The sequence below is a fragment of the Cydia pomonella genome, chromosome 22, assembly GCF_033807575.1.
Source record: "Cydia pomonella isolate Wapato2018A chromosome 22, ilCydPomo1, whole genome shotgun sequence".
In the NCBI taxonomy this organism is placed as follows: domain Eukaryota; kingdom Metazoa; phylum Arthropoda; class Insecta; order Lepidoptera; family Tortricidae; genus Cydia; species Cydia pomonella.
In genome coordinates, this window is record NC_084724.1 from 9,431,378 (window position 1) to 9,443,579 (window position 12,202).

Sequence of the window (12,202 nt, forward strand, 5' to 3'; positions counted from 1 at the left end):
TGTAACTATAAAAAGGGCATGTATTAAGTATTGATAGAAGAACCGACTGCAAAATTTCGTACCGAATTGATACCGCGATGATGTGGCCTTCCTTTTTATACTTTCGACAAGTTCCGTTGTGACAGACTATCAAAATTTGGACTTAGCATCACTTTTATGGGAAACCATTGTGCACTTCTTCGCGGTAACAAGTCGGTACGAAATTTTGCTCACCATACATATTTCGGTGAATAAAATGTTAATCTAAGTTTAGTTAAGGGTAATTTTTCTTGTCATAGAACATAATGACGGAGCGTGAGATAGAAGATTACCTGCACCAATGCTGGAGGTACAACTACGTGCATAAACGACTGCCGGCGAACGCTGAAAATGACACAGGAGAGGTAACATTACAGAATAAATAATAGTACTACCGTACAGAAATGACACTTCCTACATAACCGAAGTTTGACAGCAATTCAGCGACGAATCATGATGTCCCTTTCTAAGGAATGACACTATCCCTTTGGGCTATTTAGGGTTGTCGAAATCTATACTTGGCATGCAACCTTTCATTTCCCGGCCTCTATAAATAAATATTATAGGCACATTCTTACACAAATTGACTAAGTCCCACGGTAAGCTCAAGAAGGCTTGTGATCTGTGTACTCAGACAACAATATATATATTGACTCGGGAATAGAAAACATCCATGACTCGGGAACAAATAACTGTGCTCATCACACAAGTAAATGTCCTTATCGGGATTCAAACCCAGGACCATCGGCTTCATAGGCAGAATCTCTACCCACTAGACCAGACCGGTCCTCCGGTCTCTCTATAGCAGTGGTTCCTAACCTTTTTAGTTCTGTCACCCCTAAGACTAGGGATCCTGATTTTACCCCTCCTCCCAATAATCATCAATAGTCTTTCTTATAGGTCTAATCTTTGTTATCTTTAATTAAGCTTATTACCCCTATGAAATACCAGTTTTACCCCCACCGGGGTAATTACCCCCAGGTTAGGAGCCGCTGCTATATCCTCCTAAGACCCTGAGTATAAATTTTTGTACATATTCCAAAATCTATTTTAAACTTTTATTATGTAACTAAGGGTTCCAAATTCGAAAACAAAACAATTGCTTCTGGGTCTTAGGAGGCTATAGTAATAAACAGCATACAGTTTTCATATTACACCTCTTCAGAATACACCAGTTCGGAAAGTAGCTCCAATATCGTGGTGCCTCGTGTGCGGCGGCCACGAGGGCCGGCGCCGCGAGTGCCCGCGCTGCCCCGCCTCCTACCACCTCGCCTGCCGGAAGGAATGGCTTGTGAAAATCATACGTAAGTAATGTTGGCAGTTTATAAACAAATAAAATAAATAAACCGCAGCCAAATAACACTAGACCCTAATCATAGTGTTGTGTTCCTGCCGGTGAGTAAGGTTGCCAGAGCTCAACTAGGGGGGGGATGCTAGGGTCGGTAACGCGCATATAACTCCTCTGTAGTTGCAGGCGTACATAGGCTACGGAGACTGCTTACCATCAGGCGGGCCGTATGCTTGTTTGCCACCGACGTAGTATAAAAAAATATATTATAGGACATTATTACACAAATTGACTAAGTCCCACAGTAAGCTCAATAAGGCTTGTGTTGAGGGTACTTAGACAACGATATACACCCATGACTCAGGAACAAATATCTGTGTTCATCACATAAATAAATGCCCTTATCAGGATTTGAACCCGGGACCATAGGCTTCATAGGCAGGGTCACCCACTAGACCAGACCGGTCATCAAACGATATATATAATATGCAAATACTTATAAAATTAGGTCATTAGATAGGTATTTCTATGTACTTCATTTCACTTCACTTCATAGAACGAAATGAAGTGCATAGAAATACCTATCTAATGACCTAACTCTTATTTATGTTGGTTTTTGGACCAGGCTCCATACAAATACTTTAATGTATCATGCAAGCGCTATGTGAGAACATTTTTTTTTTTTCATTATTTCACGTGTCTGAGTATTTCGTTGTGCTATTTACAAATAAAAACCTGAAAATTTTAGATCGAAAGAACCCCCCGAAGAAGCAGCCACAGAAGGAAGCTCTTACCATCTCCAAGGTGTTATCCAGTACTCGGATCCTGACCACCAGTTCCTTGGTTCCATCACAGCTGCGGGATGAACTGCCCTGCCCTAGTTGCATGTGGGGACCTAAGCCGGGGTATGTTTATCACTACTATATTCTGTAATCTTTAGGTATTTAAATAATGGTAAACAAACAATTTGTAAATTTTCGGGTAGTTAGTACATTTAATAAATAAAAATAAAAATTATAGGACATTATTACACAAATTGACTAAGTCCCACAGTAAGCTCAATAAGGCTTGTGTTGAGGGTACTTAGACAACGATATATATAATATATAAATATTTATAAATACTTAAATACATAGAAAACACCCATGACTCAGGAACAAATATCCATGCTCATCACACGAATAAATGCCCTTACCAGGATTTGAACCCGGGACCATCAGCTTCGTAGGCAGGGTCACTACCCACTAGGCCAAACCGGTCGTCTTATTTGTGATCAACCATATATAAAACCGCCTGGATCTGTCACTGAACAACCTGACTTTAAACCTACATTATTTGATCATGTCATGTTTTCATCTACCCTCAACTGGCTTAAGGAGCCATTTGAGGGTAGATATTGTTCACTTTTATTTAAATACATAACGATACAGGGTATAGGGAATGCAAATCGATTATAACCGTAACCGAAATAATCGGTTATAACCGATTGTTCTGACAAAATTTCATAACCGATTATTGGAAACTAATAACCGGTTACGGTTATTTTCGGTTATTTATTTATGACTTAAATAAAATTGTATGAATCTATCTTCATATGACTACAAAATCCTGCCTTTTCTAGCTGTGACGCCTGTTCCTATATTTTTAGGGTTCCGTAGCCAAATGGCAAAAAATGAAAGCCTTATGGATTCGTCATGTTTCAAAGTTTCAAAGTTTTTATTTGCTAGAATCATGGTCAGGTACAATGTGATGGACTTAAAATAATATGGATCAGCACAATTCACCATTTTTAGTGGCATGCAAATTAAAATATACAATTTGAAATAAATGAATTAATTGAATTAAAATAAAATTAATATCATTACAACTAAAATAAAATAAAATCACAGTCATAAAGAATATACAAATTTACAATGTCAACTTCTAACCTAGGTATAACAATTATTTAAAAAATCATTTAATTTATAAAAACATTTATCAATGAGCCAATGTCGGAGTTTCCGTTGAAATAAATTATCTGGTAGCAGTCTTAAATCTAGAGGAATATTATTATAAACTTTTCCTGACATCATGTAGCAGTTGTTATTATACTGGGCTGAATTAAATAGTGGCTGATTTATCCTATTAATATCTCTATTCCTTAACCTTGGGTTTTGAGTTGGTTTTAAAAAAAGCTCAGGGTTGTTCCGCACAAATTTAGCTTGTTCATATATATAAATGCTAGCCAAGGTCAAGGCTTTGAATTTTGTAAAAAGAGGTCTGCACGAATCTAATGACCCTACTCCACCCACAGCACGTATACAACTTTTTTGCGTCAAAAATATCTGATTAACAGCTGTAGAGTTTCCCCAAATAATGATTCCATAACGAAGAACAGATGTGACATAACCGTGGTAAGCTGTCAGAGCAGTTGATTCATCTGCTACCCTTCTCAGTCTTCTTAAGGCAAAGACAAATCTACTTAGCTTGCTACAAATATTTGTTACGTGCTGTTTCCAATTAAAAAATCTATCGATTGTAATGCCCAGAAAATTCACCTGGTCACAATCATTTATGGTTTGTCCTTTACAATCAATGGTTAAAGAGGCTCGTGGCGTTTTATAATTAGAAAACTGTACCCAAGTAGTCTTATTTACATTCATCATTAGTTTATTATTAATTAACCAATTATCAATATCATTAACAGCATTATTTATTAAGGATTCAAATGTCATCGTCGTATCATCATGAGGTATAATAATCGATATGTCATCAGCGTACATAATTATTTGATGTCTTGTTGCGTGAGGGATATCATTGACATAAAGTATAAATAGTAGCGGTCCTAGAACGCTACCTTGGGGTACTCCTCTCAAAGTAGTTTGAAATGACGATCTATACTGGGTCAATTCATTGTTACTATTTATTAAGTCTGCTAATTTCAACACATTGGCTACGATTGGTTAAATATGATTGGATCCAGTTGGAAGCATTTCCACGAATTCCATAATGTTCGCATTTTTTTAATAAAAGGCAATGGTCAACAAGGTCGAATGCCTTAGACATATCAAAAAATACAGCCACCACAGACTTTTTCCTGTCAATATTGCGCGTAACCTTACTAACTAAAGAATAAGCAGCATGTGTTGTCGATTTTCCCTTTACGAATCCGTTTTGTTCCTCAGCTAATATATTATGTTTCTCTATAAACTCTACAATCCTATTTCGCATTACTCTCTCAAATACCTTTGAGAGAATAGGGACTAAAGTTATAGGCCGATAGTTATCTAGGAGTTGCTTATCTGTTTTTTTAAATAACGGTTTAACCACAGATTTTTTTAGTTCTTCCGGAAAAAGACCTTGCACAAAAGACAGGTTTATGAGATGAGTTAATATAAACTTTACTTCATTTACAACTGACTTTAAAATATGAGTAGAAATAGCGTCTATACCAACCGAACTTGTATTACGCAAATATTTAATTATATTTCCAATCTCATATTCTGTGCAGGGTTTTAAAAACAGACTATTGCTCACGCTACCCCTATCTATTGGGGCATGTTTAATTGCTGGGATAGGTATATTGTGGGTGACATTGATAAAAAAGTTATTGAAAGCCTCTGTTATTTCCTGTGCATCGTTAATAGTCACTGATCCTCTTTGTATATTTTCTATGCTCTCAACTACCTTAACAGTGTCATTTTTATCTTTGATTACATCCCAGGTAGCTCTACATTTATTTTCTGCAGATAGGACATGTCTTTTGTTAATATTTTTCTGCGATTGTGTGATACATCTTTTTAACAATTTGGTGTATAGCTTGTATTGCATCTTATTATGTAATAAGTCACCGGCTTTAAAGAAACAATTAGATCTAAGAAATCTTTTCGTTTTACATGATTTCTTAATGCCTGTACTAAGCCATTTAGGTTTCGAATTGTTTGAGTGTACTTTAATTCTTTTATTCGGAAAACACAATTCGTAAAACATACAGAAATCATTATGAAAAATAGAGAAGGCTTTATTAAAATCAGATTCTTCAAAAACGGCTTGCCAACTTAAGCTATTTAAACAGTCTTTAAATTTATTTATATTTTCTTTATTGTAGTCTTTAGCGTGTCTATACCAATACTTAATTGCACGCTTTTTGTAATCACTGAAGAACTCTATAGTCTGGCAAGTGTCGTGATCAGAAAGTTGAAAGGTATGTACCCTACCTACTGCATTTTGTACGTTACTGGCAAATAAACCAAGACAGGTGTTCTGTCTGGTAGGGACCTTTATATTAACTTGCATCTTAAAATTATGGAGCAAGTTTACAAAGTTAACTGAGGCATAATTCTCCTTAAGAATATTAATGTTCAGATCACCAGTAAGTATTATGTTTTTCTTTGATGATATTTTAAGTAACAACGTTTCTAGCTTATCATAGAAAATTCCAAGTTTGTTAGCTGTGTTACCAGGTATACGGTTGTTTACTCTATTATTGTGAATTATTGAATTTTAGTAAGGAAAACGTATTTTTATTACAACATGACTTTATTGACTGACGTTTTATATTTCATCAAATAAACCAAAGAGTACATTTGACATATAACTTCAAAGAGGCTGAACATACCGCCCACCAAAATACTTATTTTATACTACCTATCTATGCTTGACTGTAACAAAAAATACATTAACATAAAAATGGCAACTGTTGTCACAAATCCTAATTTAATAAAATATTAAACGTAACACACATTACATGCACAATAACAGCATTTATAATATCATTATTTACTAATATCACTGTTCAATATTAGTCAGCAAACACAAATAAAGTACCTAACTTAAGTGAAATATAATTCAATCAGCCTGTCAAACGAAAACAATAAATACCTTCCTGTGACATTGCAAAGTTAACCGCCCACCATGAACCTATAGCGCTCTATGTCATTTTACTTGGCAATAAAATTAATTTGGATAATGGTCTTTTAATGACATTATCACCCTTACACTGAAGAGTAACAACTCGGACTAAATTGTCCGCCCCGGGATGTAGCTCCTTAATTTTACCCAATAGCCATTTGGTTGGAGGCATGTCATCTTCTTTGACAATAACAATATCTCCAATACAGGGAGACTTCACAGTGTCGTGCCACTTATATCGTTGTTGTAAAGTGTTAAGATACTCCACTTTCCACCTACGCCAGAAATCTTGCATTCTATTTTGTATGAACTGCCATCTAGTAAGCAAATTCACATTTCTTTCTTCATAGTTTATCTCAGGAACGTTGATTAAGGGTTCGCCAATTAGAAAATGACCAGGTGTTAATGGACTTAACGTTGCTAATGTTTCGTCCATTTTACACAAAGGTCGAGAATTTAAGCACGCTTCAATTTGAGCCAATAATGTCGATATTTCTTCATATGTCATTTTTGTATTACTACTTACTCTATTGAGGTGTTTTTTCATTGATCGCACACCAGCCTCCCACAAACCACCAAAATTTGGTGCTCTTGGTGGAATGAAGTGCCAGGTAGTTCCATCGTTAGCTAGTAGCTCTGCTATTTCACTCGCTATGTTTATTTTACCTTTGGAAAACATGTCCTTTAATTCTTTGGCCGCTCCTGTAAAATTTGTACCGTTATCGCTCCAAAGGTGAGCACAATGACCTCGCCTGGCAACAAACCTTCTAAATGCTGCAATAAATCCTTGTGCTGTAAGATCTGTAACCGCTTCTAAATGAATAGCTCTCGTGGACATACAAACGAATAGGCAGATGTATCCTTTCGTAGTCTTATAACCTCTCCCTTTGGAAGTCTTCAACTGTATAGGTCCAGCGTAGTCGACACCACTATTCAAGAAGGCGCGATGAGATGTAACCCTTGAAGCAGGAAGCTGGCCCATTAATTGTTGTTGTGTTCTTGCTTTGTCTATTATACAGATTTTGCAATTTCTTGTTACTTGTCTGACAGCTGATTTCAAACTTATTATCCAGTACTTGCTGCGAACGTATGTCATCATCTGTTGTATGTCACCATGTAATGTTTTTATGTGAGCTTCATTTACTAATAATCTTGTAATGTGTTGTTTGCAAGGAATAATGATAGGGTGCTTCTCATCTTCTGATATTTGTGCATTACTAAGCCGCCCTCCAACTCTTAATAAGTTATTTTCGTCTAAATAAGGTCCAAGACTAATCAAGGAGCTCTTGTTCTTTATTTTACCGTTTTCTTTCAGATCTTCTATTTCTTGGTCATAAACCAGGCATTGATAATATTGGATGCATCTGTTTTCGATGTTATTGAGTTCCGCTGCTGTTAAATACCTTTCTCTATTTGAGTTACCAGTATGATTTCGAAATCTAAAACACCATGCTAAGACTCTCTTCAATTTGGACATAGATGAGAATGTTTCCCAAACTGGATTATCATCTAATCTTACATGAAATATCTTCTTTATCTCGAGGTCAGTGTATGGTATTTTGGTTCTTTCAAAATCTATTTTTTCACATTTAAGCCATTTAGGTCCCGTCCACCATATATCACTGTCGGCCATGTCTCTTGAACTTACACCCCTTGAAGCGAGATCCGCTGGGTTGTCTGTTGACGGAACATGTCTCCATTTGTCGTGGTCGATGAGTTGGATGATGTCTGATACTCTATTACCGACAAACAACTGCCATCGACTTGGTTGAGACTGTAGCCAAGACAACACTACCATTGAATCCGTCCAAGCATATATATTGTCCATCGAAACCTGTAACAAATCTGACATTTCTCTTAGAAGTTTCGCTGTCAATACTGCAGCACATAACTCTAATCTCGGTATAGTCAATTGTTTCAAAGGTGCTACCTTTGTTTTTGCTGCAAGCATACTAATATGTACAGTATCATTTTCATCTATCACTCGAAGGTAGACTACACCTGCATATGCAACAGAAGATGCATCCGCAAAACCATGAAGTTGAATATTCTTGCTACGAGAAGTTATTTTGATCCAGCGTGGTATCTGTATTGATTGAAGTTCGTTTAACTTTTCACGGTAATTTCGCCACTCCTCGACAACTTCAGGTGGCAGTTCATCATCCCAGCTCAGATTATATAGCCATAGTCGTTGAATCATCACCTTAGCTGTTATTATTACAGGAGCTAACCATCCGAATGGGTCGAAGAGACTTGCGACTTCTGATATTATCTGTCTTTTCGTTGTCGGGATTCTAGATTGTGGTAAGTTTACTGTAATTTTGAAAACATCTTTCTTTCTGTCCCACGTAAGTCCCAATATCTTTATAACCCTGTCTAATTTAATTTCAATTTTGTTTTCAGGTTCTTCACATGTTCTCCCTTGTTGGAGAAACTCGAGGAGCTCTTCAGAGTTACTTGACCATTTCTGCATTTCAAACCCGCCTGCCTTTAACAGACAGTTAATCTCTTGGCAAAGTTTCTTAATTTCAAACTTATCCTCATGTCCGGTCATCAAATCGTCCATGTAGAAACTGTTTTTTTACTACCGATGCCGCACTTGGGTAAGTGTGTGCTTCATCCTCGGCCAATTGATTGAGTGTCCGAACAGCGAGATAAGGTGCAGCAGCAGTTCCAAATGTAACAGTAAGTAATTTGTAGCTCTCCATTTTTTCGGAAGGTGTATCTCTCCAAACGATCCGCTGTAAGTCTGTGTGTTTGTCCGTCATCCACACCTGTCGATACATCTTAACAATGTCTCCAATTACACATATTCTATGAGCTCTCCAGCGAATTACTAGACTTCGTAAGCCCGGCTGCAGTGTGGGCCCTATCATCATAGCGTTGTTTAATGAGACGCCATGAGAACCTTTTGCTGAAGCGTCAAAAACAACACGAACCTTCGTAGTGTCTCTAGTCTCCTTGATAACAGCATGATGTGGAAGGTACACTGCTGCATCATCGTCTTCCACTTCAGTTCTCTTCATGTGACCTAATTCCAGGTACTCATGTATGACTTTTGCGTATTCCTTCTTCAAATGATCATTTTTCTCAAACTTCCTTTCCAGCTGTTTGAATCTCAAGGTTGCTTGCTGTTTGGTCTCTCCGCATGACTTCACAGTATCCTCCACGCTTTCTTTCAACGGTAGGTGTACTATATATCTTCCAGTGTCATCTCTTTTTGTAGTTGTTTTGTAAATATCTTCGCATAATTCTTCTTCCTTTGACCATCCCTTCATGTTTGTATAACCTTCTGTTTCAACCTCCCAAAATTTCTTCAAAAGATTGTTGTCTTCCTCTACTTGGCGGAGAACATGAAAGCTCGCGTGTTTGTTAGGTCTGGAAGAAGTTGTATTAGTGTCCCCTGTCACAATCCAACCTAAGCGTGTATATTGTGCTACTAAATAGCCCGGTCCCTTCATTAGCCCAGATTCAAGAATTTTGCCATAGACCTCTGCACCGAGAAGAATATCAACTCTACCCGGAATATTAAAGGTGGGGTCAGCTAACTTTAACTTTGCATCATCAAGTTGAGGCCACGGTTTACAATTTACTTCCCTAGCTGGTAAGCTACGAGTAATAGATTTTAGTACATATGCATTTACCTTGACGACGAAATCGGGCTCATACCTCGACGAGATTTGTAGTTCCACCTTATTTTTTATGCACACGTTACCTTCTTCAATTCCTGAGACTACTCCGCTAATTGTCGTTTTCTTCAAGTTTAACATCTCGACAACTCGAGCTGTGACGAAGGATATTTCAGATCCCGGGTCAATGAACGCTCGACACACTTGCGACGGTCCACACTTCGATGCTACATCTACTAACGCTGTAGCTAACATAATGTTTTTCTCAGTTGCTTCTTCATTTGGTCTAACGTGCGCAACTACCTTTGAGTCATCTAAGGTCATGTCAACTTTATTGTTTTCTTGCATTTCTTCAGCCGGTTTTGAATCTCGATGCAGTAATGAATGGTGACGTCTCTTGCACACTTGGCACGATGACTTCTGTCTACATCGCCACACTGCATGATTGGGTATGAGGCAGTTAAAGCAGAGATTGTTTTCTCGAACAAAGTTGTATCTGTCATCTAATGGTTGCTTCGCGAATTGTTTACAGTTGAAAATGTAGTGATCTTCTTTACAAAATGCACATTGTATCTCTAAACAAGCATCATTGGCTGTGACATGGAACGTCCTTGAGGCGGCTGGTTTCCAACTCTTATTATCTGGTTCTACCATTTCTAAAGTTCTGAACCGAGTTTCTAGGAAAGACTTCAATCTTTCGAAAGTTGGAAATACTGATGAATCTTCTCCATTTATTAACTCTTCCCAATATTTATGGCTATCAGTATCCAATTTTGAAACAATGATGTAAATTACAATGGCATCCCATTGAGATATGGGTAAACCGAGATTTTTGAGAGAGTTCAGACATTCGACAGACGTGTCGAGCAGTTGTTTCAAAGCGGTGGCTGATTCTTTGACAATTGTCTTCTGGCCAAAAAACCTTTTAAAATGGCAATTTGCGATGTACCTTTTATTATCGTACCTTTTCTTCAAAATAGTCCATGCTTGTTTGTAATTTTCGGCGGTAATTGAAAATTGTCTTAATAGGTATTCCGCGTCACCTTTCAGGTTAACTTTGAGGTAGTGCATGCGTTGCACATCATCTAGCGAGTTATTTTTATGAATTAAGGTGTTAAACAAATCGTGGAAGGATTGCCACTCCGTGTACTCACCGCTGAAAGTCGGAATAGTAATACGGGGTAATTTTATATCACTGCTTGACGCTTGATTGCCTGAACTATTTTCTGTAATTTGGCTGTCTCTTGTTTCGGCATTAAACTTCAGCAAAACTGTCTTTAATTCACCCTTATATATATAATAACGTTCTTCAAACGTGTCGTATAGATCTTCCGTAAAATAGGATAATTTGCATTTATCTTCCTTTGAAACGGCGGTTATCAACTTTTGATGGATGGATTTGAATTCCTTGTAGTTATTTTCCAATGTTTCTAGCCGCCCTTGTACGTATCCTACAGTAATTCTTTCCTTTGGCGACTTTTTGAAATTAACGTGGGCCTTTTCTGTTGTTTCTAAGCTGTCTTGTTGAAGTGTTATAAGACTTATAAGTTTCTCGGCTGTTGACATATTCAATATGAATTTCGAAAATTTTATCTAAAGTACGTAAATGTAACGTGCACTCTTTTTACACAACTTTACTATTCTGTTTATTTTAACTATCCGGTTCGGTTTTGGACCATGTTTACTCTATTATTGTGAATTATTGAATTTTAGTAAGGAAAACGTATTTTTATTACAACATGACTTTATTGACTGACGTTTTATATTTCATCAAATAAACCAAAGAGTACATTTGACATATAACTTCAAAGAGGCTGAACAACGGTAAACGCAAATGACTACCGTTTTCAAGCTAGGTATTTCAATCCCGCAGCATTCAAACATTTTCTCCTGGGACAATTCTTTACATAGAAGGATAGGTTTAGAGTCTATCTGCTTCCTGGTTAGGATACATACACCACCACGTTTTTTATCTGCTCTGGAAAAGGATGAAGCTAATTTATAACCTTTGAGGAATGTGTTTCGCTCACTTCCTCTTTTAACGAAAGTTTCTGAAAAACATAGAACGTCTAAAGTTTGACCTTGGTCATTAAATTCATTGATACATGCTTCAATTAGATCCAGTTTATTATTAAGGCCCTGTATGTTCTGGTGAAACACAGTGACTTTATTTTTATTAATGGCACTGAGAATCTCAAAATCGTTCATTTGTTTCGGCGGATGCACAGTTGACTGCTTATGTACTGCAATTTGTGGTATGCATATTTGTTTATCAACGAAAAAAGTCTCTAGAAGCATTCAATGTCATTCTTTGGAAATAATAAGGTATCGTTCCCTTTTTTATATTATTACTATCGTTTTCACGAACAATCTTTAT

The 12,202-nt window shown here is 37.0% G+C and overlaps 1 protein-coding gene across 1 annotated transcript in view; it reads left to right on the forward strand.

Moving 5' to 3' along the window:
- LOC133530475 (uncharacterized) overlaps window positions 1–12,202 on the forward strand; it is a 31,237-nt gene that overhangs the window by 10,953 nt on the left and 8,082 nt on the right. Inside the window, exons 5-7 of the mRNA XM_061868396.1 lie at window positions 279–383; window positions 1,184–1,322; window positions 2,055–2,211. Coding sequence (XP_061724380.1) covers window positions 279–383; window positions 1,184–1,322; window positions 2,055–2,211 — 401 coding nt within the window. The remainder of the gene's footprint in view (window positions 1–278; window positions 384–1,183; window positions 1,323–2,054; window positions 2,212–12,202) is intronic.